The 17,878-nt window shown below is 43.0% G+C and overlaps 1 protein-coding gene across 3 annotated transcripts in view; it reads right to left on the bottom strand.

Moving 5' to 3' along the window:
* Nucleotides 1–1,570: 1,570 nt before the first annotated feature.
* The window catches only part of RNF8 (ring finger protein 8), a 35,917-nt gene continuing 19,609 nt past the window's right edge, over nt 1,571–17,878 (bottom strand). Inside the window, exons 3-8 of one of the 3 annotated variants that reach the window (XM_065912840.1) lie at nt 16,862–17,602; nt 14,436–14,498; nt 12,003–12,092; nt 10,124–10,231; nt 7,740–7,944; nt 1,571–2,031 (exon numbers count right to left, since the gene is read on the bottom strand). In XM_065912840.1, coding sequence (XP_065768912.1) covers nt 2,015–2,031; nt 7,740–7,944; nt 10,124–10,231; nt 12,003–12,092; nt 14,436–14,498; nt 16,862–17,602 — 1,224 coding nt within the window. In that variant the 3' untranslated portion in view covers nt 1,571–2,014. Of the gene's footprint in view, nt 2,032–2,052; nt 5,709–7,739; nt 7,945–10,123; nt 10,232–12,002; nt 12,093–14,435; nt 14,499–16,861; nt 17,603–17,878 lie in introns of those variants that run through there. The other 2 variants (XM_065912839.1, XM_065912842.1) reach the window with 2 other exon arrangements.

Below are 17,878 nucleotides of genomic sequence, written 5' to 3'. Positions count from 1 at the left end.
ACATTGCAGTGGGTTTTGTCATACATTGACATGAATCAGCCACAGAGTCACATGTATTCCCCATCCCGATCCCCCCTCCCACCTCCCTCTCCACCCGACTCCTCTGGGTCCTCCCAGTGCACCAGGCCCGAGCACTTGTCTCATGCATCCCATCTGGGCTGGTGATCTGTTTCACCATAGATAATATACATGCTGTTCTTTCGAAACATCCCACCCTCACCTTCTCCCACAGAGTTCAAAAGTCTGTTCTGTACTTCTGTGCCTCTTTTTCTGTTTTGCATATAGGGTTATCGTTACCATCTTTCTAAATTCCATATATATGTGTTAGTATACTGTATTGGTCCTTATCTTTCTGGCTTACTTCACTCTGTATAATGGGCTCCAGTTTCATCCACCTCATTAGAACTGATTCAAATGAATTCTTTTTAACGGCTGAGTAATATTCCATGGTGTATATGTACCACAGCTTCCTTATCCATTCATCTGCTGATGGGCATCTAGGTTGCTTCCATGTCCTGGCTATTATAAACAGCGCTGCGATGAACATTGGGGTGCACGTGTCTCTTTCAGATCTGGTTTCCTCAGTGTGTATGCCCAGAAGTGGGATTGTTGGGTCATATGGCAGTTCTATTTCCAGTTTTTTAAGAAATCTCCACACTGTTTTCCAAAGTGGCTGTACTAGTTTGCATTCCCACCAACAGTGTAAGAGGGTTCCCTTTTCTCCACACCCTCTCCAGTATATAATGCCTATTTTTAAAGTGTTATTTTCTATGTTTAACTTATTCTTCCTTGACAGCACCAGTATTTCAATCAGTAATCCTGTTGAGAAAAATGGACGTGAAGACTAGGGACACCAGAATCCCAATATACAGAAGATCCAATAACGGAAAAACCTACCATCGATATGAAATACCTGTAATATAAATAAAGAACTACAAAGAACAGTTCTATAGGCAGGCAGGAAAAAGGGAGAGGAAAATACTTTTCCATCTGGAAACAAATCACTGAATGACATAAAGCACAACCAGCTTCCTGCTGGAGCTCCTTGTTCTAAATAACTACTCTGCAGCTGCCTGTGTTCTCCTTCCTTCTCATCACTGGTAACCAAGGATACCACAGGTTTTCCTACGCTTCTGTTTCCCAAACATCAAACTACTTTTGTTTAAAACAGGAAAGCAGCAAAAGAGAAATGGCCCTTAATTAAAAAAAAAAAAAAAAAAAAGCATATCAGGTTCGCAGACAATCACTGCCTGTGTTTTCTGACATTAGGTAAAACAGATACTTTGGAACTCCAGCTGAAAGACGGGAATTCACTCCATCCCCAAACTAGGAAGCAGTGACTCATCTCTGAAATGAAAAGGAGACACGCCAGTCAGGGGCTTAACAGAGCCATCTGCTGCGGTCATGATCTTGGGCTTGGCTTCTGAGGCAGACATTCACTTGAGTATATCATCTGATACAGTGACTTTCTTGGTTGCGATTTATGAGCTGCCAGTGTTTACTTGTGAGACTGTCTGGAGCTGGAAGGAAAGGAAGATAAATATACCAAAGCCCAGCTGAGCAACTGATCGGTTTTACATTTTATTTTCAGGAAATGACATCTTGTTTTCACAAAGAAGAGGTATGCCATCCTCTCAAATAGGCTGCCTTTGCCTTTGGGGGCAGCAATAAGGGTAATACCCAATTTGTCCCAAACAAATGTCAATAGAGGTGCTTCTGAGGTACCAAAACAATAACAACAACAAACTTAAAAAGTACAACAGAAATATATAATCCATACAACATGTAGTGAAACAGACCTCAAGTACCCTGAAGCAGTCGGGGCTGCAGACAATGGTGGCAGCAGGGACGGCCCAGGCATAGGCTCGTGATGGAGGGCTTCCTAACTCAGTCTGTCCCAAGTGGCTCCATCCCATGCTCTCAGAGCTGCCCAAGACCTGTCCAAGAGAATCCTCCAGACCGTCCGAAGTTCCCAGTGCCTGGCAGTCTGTCAAACACCCCTGGAGCACCATCTTCAGAACAATCTCTTTCCTTTGGAGAGAAAAAAAAGAGAGAGAAATAGAGGAGCCTGCATTTCCCTCCCTGGCCTCCCTGCTGCCCTCCTCAGCCCCTTCCCTACACAGCAGCCACAGTGAGTAAAGACACAGATGTGAGATCGGATCACTCTGCTCACAGCCCACCGCTCTCTTCCGAAGTCCTTCCAAAGGCCTATAAATCCCTACTCAGCCTGCCCTCTGCCCAACCTTCTGACCTCACTTCCTGTTCTCCTCCCCGTCCCTCATTCTACTCCTGCTACGCCACCTCCATGCTGTTCCTCCGAAACCCTTTCCCCAGATGGCCACGTGGCCACTGCCTTTAGAACGTGACTCAGATACCACCTTCTCCTCAGTGACTACCCTGGCTGCTCTATGAAAAACTGCCAACACTCCCCCCATCACTGCTGGTCCCTTTCTTGCTTTATTAGCGAGAAAGCACAAATCACATCTAACTAATTAGATTTTCACTTCTTCTATTCCTCATACCTAGAAGAGTGCCAGGCACAAAGCTGATCTTCAGTTAATACTTTCTGAGGAAGGAAGGAAATACATATACAGCAACAGGCACAGAGAGGTGCCCCTTCAAAGTCTGTCCAGAGAGGGAGGGCATGGGAGGGGCTATTCACTGGCCTCTAGTGTTTTCCATTAGCTTCTGCTTCCTTGATCCCAGAGAAACAGGGATTTTGGCTTACACCAAAAGCAATCTCAAGACTTTGAGATTAAAGTGTGGAAGGTTTTGGTACACAGATTGAAAGGGTTATTACATTTATATATAAGGGAATAATAAGGGTTATTGAGGAGACATCCATCAAGGGACAAGGCAAGGAATGACAGTAAGTGATAAAAGAAGGGAAGGAAAAAGGAAGGGGCAAAAATGAGAGGGTGGTGATGGAGAATTATTTTTTTTAAAAGCTTCTATTAACAAATCTGCTAATTTTTGATCCCATGATAATTTTGCAAAGGATAAACTTTAAAACCATGTGAGTGCATGCATGTGGACACCTGCCCCCACCCCATGCCAGTCTTGCTGAGAGCCACTTTATCTTAGGCAAACACTGTCCTTCTACTGGGTGGGCATGCTGACTTCATGCACGTGACCCTCTAGGTTCTTGGTGAGGACTGGGTGCGTGTCGGGAATCCCCTAGCGGTCCAGTGGTCAGGATTCCGAAATTCCACTGCCGCAGGCACCGGGTTCAATCCCTGGTCAGGGAACTAAGATCTCATCTGCAACCCACAAGGTAGAGCCAAAAAAACATAAAATACAACATCTTGCTAACAAGTATTCTCTCTGGATGAGGTCAGCTTGGCAGACATTGTTACTGCCGCTATTCCCTACACAGTCCTTTAAGAGGCTCTGTCTTTCAGCAGGTGATGATGGGGAATAACCAGGGAAAGCCTGCCAGGTGCTCTCTTCAGAGACGGAGTTTCTCCTGTCCTGTGTCTGAATCACTCTCCTCCTAGCCTATAGGAAGCCGGCAAGAGCCACAGGCTATGTGATCTCACCTGAGCCAATCTTCTTAGAGACCACCAATCTCTGGAGGAACATCTCTCTCATAGATTCAGGAAAGCTGCAGTTCATAAACCTTCCTCCCCACCTCCACACCCCTGAAAGGCCACGGACAACTCCCACTAGCAGCCTCGCTTTCATATTATAGTACCAAGGGAGCTGGGAGCTGCAATTTGAAAAAGTCTCTGGACTGAAAATCACTGTTCTGAAGGACTGGCAAGATTTTATTCTAGATAATCTGCTTTTGTCTTTTTTGAGCACAACTCAAAGAAACTCTGAGGGAAAGCTTAAAGTGAGAATGTTAACACTCATGTCAACCAACCAACACTTAATGAGAATAGAACAAACGGGGAAGGGGGAGCAACTGACAGAAGACTCAGCTCCAGCACCTCCCCAGCTCATGTCACAAAATGTCTTTCCTTCAGAAAAACCTCATGTCAATATCCCAGAGGGCTGCAACTGCTCATGCCACACACACTTAACATTCATTATCTGCCCCAGCTCCAGGGCACTTTCTCCAACACAGGATCTGGCCCCCTACACTCTCCTCCTCCTCCCCTCTTCTGGATAATCTGGCCTCACAGACTTGACTGAGGATCTATGGCTAATCAATCATGAGGCATTACTCCTCCCGTGGGGATATGGGCCTTGAAGACACCAACCAGTCAGGCAGGCCTGGAGTAGCACTGCTCTTGGTGAAATCAGACAGGCAGACTCTCCTCTCCAAACTCGTGATAAGCGCTCCCCTACCCAGGAGGAAAACGGCCCTGCCAGTGTCAGAACTGTGACAATTACAGGCCTGCCAATTCTAGTTCCCAGATCCTACATTTGGTCCTTTAAAAATTCCCATGCACTGGGGATTTAACCGGCTTTCAATTGGCAAAGAAGGTTGGTATCTGAACTGAGAATTCCCTCTACACTCCACATTGCAGCCCGCTGAAGCAGCTGACGGCTCTGGCACCTGTTTCCCTAAGTCAGGCCTCAGCACCTCTGTCTGTCTCTGGAGAAAACGTCGAAGCTGCACTTGCTGCGATAACTGCAGAAACCGAGGCTGGTGCCAGAGCTGCTCTCAGCCAGCGCGAGCATCAGGGAGGCGGATTCAGTTTACTTTGTCGGCTCCCACTGTCACCAAAAAGGTACCTGCTTTAGCCTTCAGAGAGAAAAGAGGGGTCTGACATTATCCACCTTGCAGTATTAACTCTGTGTGAGGGGAGTCAGAGACGAACTTAGGACACAGGGTCCTTCTTTCTCTTTCCAATGGCTGCATGCATCTACCATGTTTGGACCTTTGAGAAGAAACCTAGTCAGTGTGCTGGGTGAAGAAAGACTATATGGGTGTGTGGAGAGAAAGGAACCCTCCTCCACTGTTGTGGAGAATGTAAACTGGTTGTGGGAATGTAAACTGGTACAACCACTATGGAGAACAATATGGAAGTTCCTCAGAAAATCAAAAACAGAGCTACCACAACACCCAACAATTCCACTTCTGGGTATTTATCCACAGAAATGAAAACATTAACTCAGAAAAGACATATGCAGCCCCAATGTTCATTGCAGCATTAGTGACAACAACTACAATACGGAAAGAACTTAGGTGCCCATCAACAGATGAATAAAGAAATTACACATACATAAATATATATACGCACACACACAAGGGGCTACTACTCAGCCATAAAAAAGAATGAGATCTTCCCATCTGCAACAACATGGATGAACCTAGAAGGTACTCTGTTAAGTGAAATAAATCAGAGAGAAAGGCAAATTTCATACGATTTTACTTAAATCTGGAATCTAAAAAACAAATGAACAAACATAACAAAACAGAAACAGACTTATAAATACAGTCTACAAAGAACAATCTGGTGGTTGCCAGAAGGGAGAGTGACAGCGGAATGGGTGAAACAGGGGAAGGGAATTAACTTCCACTTACAAAATAAATTAAGTCACAAGGATGTAATGTACAGCACAGGGAATATAATCAGTAATACTATAATCGCTTTTGTACAGTGACAGATGGTAACTAGACTTATTATGGTGATCATTCTGTAATGTATAAAACTATCAAGTCACTCAGTTCAGTTCAGTTCAGTCGCTCAGTTGTGTCCAACTCCTTGCAACTCTATGAATCGCAGCACGCCAGGCCTCCCTGTAGATCAATTTTACTTCAAAGAAAAAAATAAAAACAATAACCTCCAAAAACCAAAAAGCAAAAAAAAGAAAGTACATGGGTATCCCCACCCACACACAGACCCAGCAAACTTAAGCTCACAGGCTTGGTCCAATCTGGGTTCCCAGGTCAGCATTCCTCTCAGGAAGGGAAGAGAGAAGAAAACAAGGCATTCACAGCACCTCAGCAGACACTTCCTAAGCCTTGGCTATCCTCGTGCTCCTCTGGCACCATGCAGACATCATGTCCTGTTTGGGCCACCAAGCGGGGCCCTGCGAGGAACAAACAGCTCACTGCTTCTCACGCCTTTGTGCTTATGCTGATTCCTCTGCTTAGAAAGCAGCATCCCTAGAGCCTTTAGAATTCAGTTCAAATTCACTTCTTCTGTGAAGCTTGTTCCCATACCTCCAACCTGTCCAGGTCAAATTGAATGCCCTCTTCTCTGCAGTTTTCCAGCACCCTATTATGGAACTTGCACCCTACCTACTTGCTTTTCTGTCTCCTCCACAGATTGTGAGAGCTGAGATAATACCTTATCTCTTCATACCAGTGCCTAGTGTAGTGTTCCTATAAACGGTTAAGGACTAATGAGAGGTGGAGAGAAATAGCAATGGATTCTGCCAGAATCAAGTGGCTCCTAGGAGGTTAAAAACAAAACAAAACAAAACACCTATGGGGATTCCAAATTGGGCACAAAGTCCAATAGCACATAATTGTCAAAAAAGCAGAAAATACTTTGATCTCAAAGAACCACTTGAGGGCTGCCCTACCCTCCCAAAGGTCAGAATGTCTTCCTTGGGCAAAACAGGCTCAACACCCACCCTGTGACTGGTTAGCTGCCCTGCAATGGCTTACCAACCAAGGGCCAATTCCACACTACAGCTGCTGACAAATCAGCATCAGATTTCTGGCCTGATTCAAAGAGGCCGATATTTGCTGAAGGGCTAAGAGAAAAAAGCAGTAGACAGAAAATCCTGTTCTTAGCAGTGTGGCATTTAAGCCTTTGGCTTCTCTTAATTCAGGAAAGGGTACATCCAAATACATACATGAACATGGCTTCCCGATGGGCAGGTGGTGGGAAGCACCTGGAAGGGCAGTGAGCTTTTGGTTCCTCTTCTCTGACTGGCCCTTTATCTGCAACCAACTGACCTCTCAGTACTCTGGCTCTGAGCTTTCCCAGAGTGTAGAGCTGTACAGGATTTCTTAAGGGACCGAACATGATAATCAGATCCACCCTCCTCCTGTGAACTCTCATCCCTGCCTAATAACCAACCCCTCTGATCCACTGGTTCCCTTGTGCTTTGCCCCAGGACACATTCTTCTGCCACAAGCACATTTAAGTCTCAGCAGAGCAGGCCCCAAATGTGATGAGATCACTCGGGTTAGAGGAGCAGATACTCTGGGAGGATGGTTCCTTGAGGAAACTCACCCACCCCCACATCCCTAATCTCTTTATTCAAACTCTCTCTGAGAAACTTGTTTATTAGGAGCCCAAAGTTAACAGAATAGGATTCAATTCATCTCTTTTTGGCTTAACAGTTATGCCTGATTTGTGTAGTTAAGCTGTGACTCTTACAGATAGAACCTACATATGTTTTCTTCACATTTTTTGGCATTTTCCAAGTTGTGAATCTTTGACTTGGACACATCCTATTTATAATTTATTGTGTACCCAACCCAAGGTTTCTGCAACCCACCGAGATCAACAGACAGCAACTGAACTGTCTTGAACAACAGCCCCATCTAGTGACTAGCCTGCAAGTTGTCCACCCATGTGTTTTTCTAATCCCATCTTTTCTTATCCCATAACTAAGACACAAACACCTAAGCCTGCCCATCCCCTGCTGCTCAAATATTTCATTCTGCCTCAACTCTTTCTTACATGTTTATTATCTTTAGCTTCCTTTACTTTCCCCCATTTCTTCCACCTCCTTCTTAAGCTCAAGAATCATGTACCTGACTCTTCTGGATCCAAAACACTCTTTAAGTCTGTTGAGGGGACTCACCTCTTTCCATACTCACTCACCTTTTCGTTCCCTGATGAGGACAACTCGTCGTTCTTTCACTTCTGAGTTCAGATTGTCTACCATCTTACTAATGCAATTGTCCAGAACCAGGGAGCGGGTTTTGGACTTGATGTCCTTCCGACAAATGGGGCATTCTACTTTCCGCTTCATCCACTCATTGATACAGTAGGAGCAGAAACTATGGGCACAGTTCAAGGTGACAGCCTATAATGGAAATGTGAACACACACATCAGAACTGTGACGCTTACTTCCCCAGGGCCGTTGTGATCTTAGAGTTAGGGAAGGAGTTAGTTCTCAAGACCAAATGGAAATTTAACCATAACTTCATCTAGAGGGCTTACAAAGGGTATCAGAATCATTCCTAGGAACATGAAATTTTAAGCTTTACGTTAGGTGATTTGTTTTTTCTCTCAAAGTTAAGTTCATAAACTCAGGCTCCAGGTAGGGTGATTTGTCTTATTTTGTTCCACCAACTCAGTTCACACTGCCAACGTGTGTTAGCTACCCTGCAAATAAATGTCACTGGACTTAAGTAGGACTAGAAAGCATGTGAATGTTTGGTATAAATACATCACTTATTCTCTTATGAAAAATAAATTTACATCCTAATGGTGAATTAGAACCTCAATTTTAATTCACACAGTGAATACTCAGTATACCAAATGGTAGGAGGTATAAAAGTATATGTAAAAGAACTTAGGCTATGGAAAAAGAATAAAAAAACAAAATCGGAAAAAATGTAATGGGTTCAACTGACAGTGCCTTAAGTAATATCAATAAGCCTATGAGAACAAAGAAAGCAGAAAAAGGTCCGTATTTGAGGGGCTCCTGAGTAACCCCAATGGTCAGCTTTCTGCCAAGGTCCTTATCACTTTCCAAAACATAAACCATACTCTTCGTTACTCTTATTTTTGTACATCTCCTAAGATATAACTTTTCCTGGAGCTCAAAAGTTTTCTTTCTTGCTTTTAGGAAAGCAGGGGGAAATAACACAAACTTTGTATTATTTTCCAAATGCCAAGTGAAGACCAAAAAGCCAACTAGGAGACATTCCCAGTAAAGAATGAGACATACAAAAAAAGAAAGTAAAAATAAAGAATGAGACAAAATTCTCAATAAACAGGACTAAAAACCTGCTTGACTAAAATGAAATCTCTTTCCCAACACTGATTTTAAGAGATGACCAGCAGGAAAGGTTTGGCTGTAAGCCAAACAAAGATCAAGTTATTTGTCTCTTACATGTTGTGCAGATGCTCTGGGTTGGCTAAATCACCACTCATTCCAACCCCTTTTCTTGTCTTCTTCTATTAAGGTGAGTAAGTCATGCTGAAACAATACTGAGTTTCTCCAAAAGCAGGGAATCAAATGACTAGAAACTATGGGGGAAATTATGATCTGAAGTCAAAGTAGATCCAAAGCAAAAGAAACAGGTCTATCCAGGACAGACTTTTCAGGAGGCTAATAGACCCAATCTCCTTAAAGACCACCAAAAAAAAAAAAAGGAAGCTGTGTGTGTATGCATTTTCTTTTTAAATGAGTCTGAAAAGCACTATCATTTAACAACTTTAGTTTAACGCTTATTGTGTAAGATGAACTGGACACAAATGGTAGAATTTGTGAAAACGAGAGTCTGTGCAAAAACAAGACAGGGTAACAAATGAAATCCTAGGCGTGATGTTTCATTTTCTTAAGGAGCCTCAGAGTCCCTGAAAAATGTTCCATTGGGCCACTGAATCCCCAGTGATTATACTGCAATGACATTTACCCCCTTGTTCAAAGGCTGCACTGCACACCCACTCTCAGCACTGTGTCCTTTCAGAGCAAAGAAAGACTAGCTTTATTGAGTAGCTTTATTCTGATACTTCAAATTTCTAATGCCATCTAATTCAGGAATCTGCCAGAATCAAATGGCTCCCAGGAGGTAAAAAAAAAAAAACCTGCAGGAGCTCAACACTAGGAAAAAAAAAAACACAACAAAAACCCAACAGCATATAGTTGTTGGAAATGTAGGAAACATATGACATTCTGACCTGTGGGAGGGTGGGGCAGCCCCTAGATGGTTCTTCAAAAGCAAAGTGTTTTTCCCTTAACAACAAAAAGATAAAGGCTTTATTATAGCCCCAAACACTGATTCTGCCAAAAAAAGAACTCAAGAACAAATGAAGTAAGAAAAAAGAAAAAAGCCAGTGGAGGTAAAGAAGACCACAAAGAGAAGTGAGAAGTGGCCACCTCCAGCAGCCACTTTGAAGTCAAATAGCTACAGTAAGTTCCTAGAGGAAAAATCTCTTCAGAATGTTACCCTAGAGCAGAAGCAGTCTGTGTATCTGAGGCTCCATTCAGGAGTGGGAGAGTGAGAAGGCGTGAGCCACTGCTCATCATTACCTCAACGAAGTATTCTGAGCAAATAATACACTGGAGCTCATTCTCTAGCACGTCATTCATGTGGCTAAGAACTTCCTCCTTCTGTGCTTGCACTTTCTCCTTCTCTTCCTGCAAAGACATATAACCCCACCCGTCATTCGGGAGAACAAGAATGCAAAACAGGACAGAGCAGGATTAATAGTCTGCAGTAGGATTCAGAAAGAATCTAAATTAAAAATTTACCCTGGCGTAGTAACACAAGAATAAAATTCTTGCCCCAAGGATTACTGCTTCTCAGAACTGCTTTCTAATATAGGGCACTGTCATCCTTTTTTTTCCTTTCTCGACTTTATGAGTATGTACTGGTATCGCAATTTTGGTCTTCTTCCCAAAAATAACCAAATGAGAAAAACTGAAGTCAGCATACCAACCCCACCAACCATTCAAGGCCAGAACAAGGCATTAGGTATTCTATAGCACACTGCAGTTCAGAGGGGATACAAAATTATCCTAAGCAGCCAAGAGCTCACTGGATAAGAAAGAAATGAGGAACAGCCCATAAAGGCAGGAAGCTTGAATTAGTGTATAAGGTCCTCTGTGTTCTTTGCAGCTGTCTCTCCTACAAAATAAGGTTAATACTCAAGGTGCCTGGAGGCAGGAGGCTGGAGAGATGGCCTGCTGAAGTATCTTCAGGCCTCATGCTCTGGGATGCTTGTTACTTCCCACTCCTGCCGTGCAATTTCCCTGTGCTTTCCCCAAGAGACAGACTGCTTGTGGACACCCTTTTCAAGGAGGATCTAGGTGTGCTCTCTTAAAGTCAACATTTATCAAGTGCCCCTAGGCGGGAGAGGAAAAGCCAAAAGAGGGTATATTTGAGAGGTTATTTTTCATGTTTTATTTTCTTTTCTTATCAAAGCAAAGATTGTGAGACTAATCAGGACAGTGAAGAGGAAATGGACCCATTTATAAGAGTCAAGTTCCTTGAAAACTTTTGAATTGCTGGATTTAAAAAGATGTGGTGGCGTCTTAGAGGCTGGGGAATAAAGTACTATGTGATTTAAATAGAGAATAAAGATAGCAAACCAAGTGGAAAAAGAGTCCCCTCCTTTCTGTAATCTGCTCCAGATGTGTACCTGAGGAAGGGTGGGCTGAGAGATGCAGTCAGACTCAGGCATTAATTTCCCATCAGAGGATGCAAACTGGTGGCCTATGGACTACATCCAGACTATAGACTTATTTATTTAGTTTGGCATTCATGGCATCAAAAAACTTGAACCTGTTGCCACTACTTGAAAATTGGGATACTTCACATAAACATCTGGATTTCCATTTTCTGTGGAAAACTCAGATCTAACAACACTGGGCCTTCACTTCTGGTTGGCAACAACTGGCTGCTGCAGAGAAGAGTTGCCTCTTGGGGTATGGGTGAGGGTGGAATTCCACCTCACAGCTCCCCACTGTGTTCTCACACCCAGGCCACTTTATTCACTTCTTTTATGAGTCTGACTCCAGGGGGCATTTGAGTCTACAGCCCCTAATTTAAGAGTGTCATTGATTTGATGTGAGAAATAGTTACACAAATACACCAAGATGAACTCCTTTTTAGTTTGATTACACCAGCCCTTAGCCTGTGTGAGTGAGACTCTGAAGGAGCATCTACCAGACAATGGACTCCACTGCAGGATGCGCATCCCAGCATCTCGCTTCTGGATGAGGGAAGGACACATGTTGTCTTACCGGCAGAACCTTCTACAGGCCTAAATAATTTTATAGGTTATTTCCCTTGGGGCAGAGAACAGCCATACCTCTCCCTCCATTCACCAAAGCAATCCTTGCACTGTTGAAAATGCTGAACTGCATGTACTAACCAAACTCTAAACCTTCTTCTTCTTTCCAGTACCTTGGTCTGCTCCAATTCTTTGTCCTTGGCTTGAATGATTGCTTCAAAGTTCTTCTTGCTGCGATTTAGCTCTTCCATCAGAGTCCGATACTGCAGAAACACAGCAGATACATACTCAAGATGCATAGCACTATATTGTTCCTTTTAGCCACCATGCCTGTCCCTCCCTCTGTCAGCAGTTTTGGTTCAAGAGATTAATGGATTGGGCAATTTCAAAATAATGTTTCTGTTTCTTCAAGACATCCCAGTTAAATGCTTTTTTTTTTTTTTTTTTTCAGGGAAAGGAGCAGATAGGGAGGAAAGCCATCAAATCTATTAATCCCTCTGGAAATAACCCAACCTTCATGGTCATCCAAAGCAACTGAAGAACTTCCAGAGAGTCTGACTTTGTGGGTTTGGCTTGGGGCCCAGGGATGTGCATTAAAAAAAAAAAATTTATTGGAGTATAGTTGATTTACAATATTGTGTTACCTTCTGCTATACAGCAAAGTGAATCAGTTATACATATACATGGGATGTGCATTTTTAAAAAGCCACCCAAGTGACTCCGGGAACCAATGCTGAAGAACCAGTAACTAATTCTAAGGCTACCCAGCACTGGGAGCAGCTTGTAAGAAATAATCAGGGATATACAGGATTCAGGAAAACTAGATAACTGTTTTCATTGAAATTTAAAAAAAGACCTGTAACCTATTTACTCTATAAATCACATACTATGTGCTGATAAGGCAACATTGCCTGAACCCTGCCTTGGTATTCTGGAAACTGGCATGCCCAAGAGCTAATGGCTCATTTACCATGACTCACTGTCTACATCAAATGTCAAGAAGCTCCATTTCTATGAAACATAATTTCTGAGGTCCCTAATGCTTAAGTATAGATTATATTTTAAATTTCATTTTAGATCTTCTTTTAAAGAAGGTGGTTAAGTATTTTGAAAAGATATCACTCAAGAAATACATTTTAAAATGTGTGGGCTAACAAAAACAAACAAAAAAAAAAGGCAGTTATATTAGAAGTCTTTAGTATTCACCTTGACTACTAATTAGATGCCTGTGCCTTAACTTTATCTATAAAATGGGAAAACAGGTGCCCCTCCTACATCAGGGTTAGTAAGAAGAAACAAAGACACACATGAGAGCACTCAGGAAAGTTTTTAAATCTCTATGTAAAGGTAAGTTGTTATAATTATAGGTCTGGAAAATGAAAAAGAACAGCTTTAGAAGGACCATCAGGTGGGACAAAAAACTACCATGTTTCATTTGAGAGTGGTAAGTCCCCCATGTATGTTGTCAGAGAACCATGACCTGAAAGTATCCTATTTTAGGTTAATGAAGGGAGATGGGCCAAGAGCCTTATGCTAAATGATAGTGTTTTCCACTCTATCTCAGAAGAGCGTAAGGCGTTGGGGGTGCAGGGTACTTAATGATCCCTCAAGGATTTTCAAGAGCAGAACCTTCCTCTTTTCCAGTCAATTTTATTTGAATATTAATTTAATAATCCTCTAAATGGGAAACATGCCTACCCTCCCAACCTAGAAAATACACAAGCTTAGAAAATAAAATTCTAGAAAGATTGAATTTTTCACCTAATTCTTACCAAGGCTGTTTGTGAACCCAAGGAAATGAAAGTGGGCAAACTCCCAAGCATGCAGGAATATGTGACTTAGCACTGTGAGAAGGCTGACAGATAGGTAAGCAATAAAAGAACCAAAGGATAAATTCGAAACAAATTCTAACCCAACTGCTCATTTTCCTCAAGAAGATATGAACACTAACCTCCTGACTTAAACTACTAATCATCACACATAATTGATAAAGACAAAGCAGGTTTTTAAGATGCAAAAGGACTCATTAAAATATAAACAGAGTGAGGTACTAAAGTTGAATTAAGTAAGTAACAGGCAATCTTTTAGGATAATTTTATTCCTGTGAGTCTTGCCTGTTTAGTAAATTGATATGTTTCAGTGGCTGTTAAACTGCAAATTCTCAACCTAACCTAAAATGCTTAATTGGAACATTCTTGAATGGTTTCAGAATGGCTTCAGCTCAGAAATAGTGAGGTAATGGAGGTGTTGCAGGCCCTGGTGGCCAAGTCACGGCTTGCAATTTCCCTCTGCTGCCCTCACCTTTCTGAATGTGCAGTCATTCTCCCAGAGAGCCTCCTAATTGCTACAGGCTCTGTTTCATCTTCACTAGAGCATCTCGTGCTCAGATGAAGATGTAAGCTTTCACGCTGAGGTCTGGCATGTCTGTGAGTTTCCAAATCTCAGACCTGATGGTGTGAGGTGCTGCCTCCTGCTCTGTCTACAGACTGGAGATGCTGCAGAGGGGTGTGCTAAGTAGCATAGGCAGCCAGTGGGCACATGAAGCCTGGCTGTCCCCAACTCTGTCGCCCACTATAATCTCAGGACAATAGCAAGACATAAGTTACCTCCTGCAGAGCCTGGGCCAGCTGCTGCTTCAGGTCCTCTTCTCCTTCCTCTTTCTCCAAACCCTGAAAAGCCAAAAACAAAACGGCAGGCTTCAGTGTAGAAAGGGGGGAAAAGGGGCAAAATACAGTAACAAGCAGAGCTGACCTGCTAACAGAAGCATCTGGAAACAACAGGGGGCAGGGAGGGAGTGGAAAATCTCCTATTTTACTTCAAGCTGTTGGCAGTAAGGGACTTAAGCAGAGTTAAACTGCTCAAACACTGCACATCTCACGGCTGCCACCTTCAAGTCACCATTCAGGGTGTTCTGGAGAAACTCTGGATTAATACTCCAAGTCCCCTTCACTGGCTAATGCTATGACTCTCAAAAGGATGGAAACTCAGAGTTTCTGCATCACCAAGTATCTAAATTGAAATACAATCTCCTGGGCTGGCACTCACGGCTCCGCCATGTTTCCTTCCTCAGTTCTGGCCACTGTCTCTCACTCAGAGTCTTCACCACCTCTGGCCCATAAACTGTTCCTCCTCCGCCCGCCTTGGCTGCATTTCCTCCAAGGGCCCCCTCGGGTGTGGATGTCTTCCACATCATCACTCCCCTACATCCAGCACCCTACACAAGAACCTCTGGGTCCTCCCCTCCTTAAGAATTACCTACCCGCTTAATACACCAACTGGAAATTGTTCTCTAATTTAAATCTATAGACTTTTGAAACTACTGTGATTATTTTGTGTGTATCTTGTGTCCTCAACAAGACCTATTCCTTGGTGACAAAAAACCATTTATTAAGCATCTTTATAACCACCCAGACCCAAGTATAGTGCCAGGCAACCTGGGTGCTCAAAAAAAATTCTGTGTGGGAATTCCCTGGCCGTCCAATTGTTAGGACTCTACATTTTCACTGCTGAAGACCTGGGTTCAATCCCTGGTCAGGGAACTAACATCCCACAAGCTGCGCAGTGCACCCACTCCCCGGCGCCCCCCCCCAAAAAAAATTTGTGTGAAATAACAAGGGTTTAAATGAGCTTCTGAGCAAGCAGCATGGGTAGGATAAATTCCTAGGGCTTGGTGACAGAGGAAAATGCAGCTAATAATAAAGGACTAGATACACCTCACTATGAGCAACTTATGTATGACCCTCTCATTCCTAGAGAAATTCCCTAAACGAGTCCTTTTTGCCTTTCTTTACCCTTTTAGTATGGAAAAAGATTTGACAGCTAGCTACATCTTGAAGCATGCCCAGAGCAGCCACAAATATTAATTAACAGTAACTCTTGTTATTGAACATATTAGCCTTTAAAGAGAGTTCTGCTCTGGTGAAGGTGTCATACACTAAATGTGTAGAGATAAACCTCCCTCTATTAATTTCAAGAACCAGTCCAGGCTGGAAAAGGGCAGCAAAAAAGTACACATAAACAAGCAATGTATACCCTGAGAAAGACCTACTTAATCCATGGCCTTTGCTAAGACCATCAGTTCAAGGGGATAGCAGAGCTTAGATGAAATCTATAAATTGTTCAGAAATAAGCCAACACAAGTGGTTGTTTCTTACCCTGAGTAAAGTAAAGGAAAGATAAAAGCTTATTCACTTCAATCCTGATTGGCCCTTCTTAGTTCTAAGTCAACAATGGGGAATTCTTGACATTCAGTCTTACCTGAGGAAGTGGGTGGGAGTAAATCATGTGGTTCTGGCCAGATGGGAACTGACATTTTGAGCAGAACCAGGATCAGCCCTAGCTGAGAAGCTCTGTGCAAGAGCTTATCATCTAAACAAATGACTCAGGGATGCAGACACATTTACTCTCACCTTGACACAGCTAAGACAGTCATTATTTTATCGACTGAAGAGGCAGACATCTTGTGCAAGGTAGCACTCAACCCAAGAACTGAGTGATGGTGTACCTGCCCCCTCCCATGTTGGCTACTCAGGACAGAAATTAACATTTTTGCCTTTCTAGCCTCCCACTTCCTAGGTTAGCTTCAAAGCTAATGAGTAACAGGTAAATCAAAGGCAGAGTAACTAGCTGATCTCTACCTGCCTTGGGTATAGGAATTTGGCTTTGACCTCAGAGCAGAGGAAGATTACTCATGAAAACAACTAATATTTTAATTGGAGTGTACTGTAACTTCTGGGTATCTTGACCTTCATCCAGCCTCTCTCTAAATTCACCTCAGCTCTGCGATGCTTCAGCTTTTACAACCTCATGCATCTTGGCTGGTTCTGCCAGTCCCCTCATCCCATGTTGGCAACCCAGCTCTGGCTCCTGATCTGATCGTCATGCAGACCTCAAGTTTTCTGATCACATTACCTCTCCTGTCCCTGGCACTAAACATACGGTCCCTGACCTAGAAACAGAGAGCTCTAGTCACAGGCTCACAAAGGGTCTGCCCACCCCAAGGGGCATCTTGTCCCTCCCTCCTGTGTGGTACCTGGAGATGCTGCTGCTCTTCCTGGATGGTCTTCTCCAGCTGCTCCACTCTGGCCTGCTGTTGGGCCTGCTCTGCACACAGCTGGGACTGTAAATCCTGAAGTTCCCGCTCCATTTTCACAATCTTCTTTGAGCTCCCTTTTTTGGTCTGCTTTTTCACATTCAGAACAGCTACCTGCTTTTCCTGCATCTGTGTTTTCAGCATTAGAATCCTGGACATGGTTATCTTAAACAGCTCTAAGTTGCTCTGAGATGCTGAAGGATTTGAAGCTTTCTTCTTCTTACGATGAAGCTCTATAACTTTTGCAGGGCCTGGGTTAACATGAGCCCCTGTGGTCTTCCCACTTGACTCAAAAGAAGTCAACTTAGTATCTAAATATTCAGGAGGTGGACTGGCCACTTCACCCTTCCCATGTGACTTCACTGGCTGACCAAGTTCACAAGACAATTTACTTATTTTGGATTTCAAATTTGAGGGGCCTTCAGCTCCAGAACCCTCTAATTCATCCAAATTGTATTTCCTTTTAGTTCTCAAGCCCTTATTTTTTTCCATCATCTGGTCACTTTTGGGGGAAAGACAAGGATAAATCCTCTCCCAATCTTCTTCGGTAACTTCATATTCATACTCTGCATTCTCCTTATTTTCCAGAGGTACCCCAAGCTGGATGTGATCTCCTTTATGAATAGAATAGACCTTTAAAGGTTCTAGACGTTCTCTGTTCAGCCAGACACCATTCAGACTCTGGGGAAAGGGAAAGAAAGACAAAATAAGCTTCATGATTTTCCTCCTCTTAATGGAATTTTTCTCCTGTTGCTGCAAAACCTTCTGTCTTTTTAGGAAGAAAACACTTGAGAACAAAGAAAAGAAAGGTTCATAAACCACCATTCTTAGAAACAGGATTCTTCAAATAGTGCTTTGGCTTATTACCTATATGACGTTCATGTCTTCAGAGAACTGCCTGTAAAATAGGCAGGAATCACCTTATTACTGGAGGATGAATTTACTCAAATAAATGCA

The sequence above is a fragment of the Muntiacus reevesi genome, chromosome 20 (assembly GCF_963930625.1).
Source record: "Muntiacus reevesi chromosome 20, mMunRee1.1, whole genome shotgun sequence".
Taxonomy (NCBI): domain Eukaryota; kingdom Metazoa; phylum Chordata; class Mammalia; order Artiodactyla; family Cervidae; genus Muntiacus; species Muntiacus reevesi.
The sequence above is the reverse complement of the archived record's forward strand: the minus strand, read 5'-3'. Positions and strand labels throughout refer to the sequence as shown.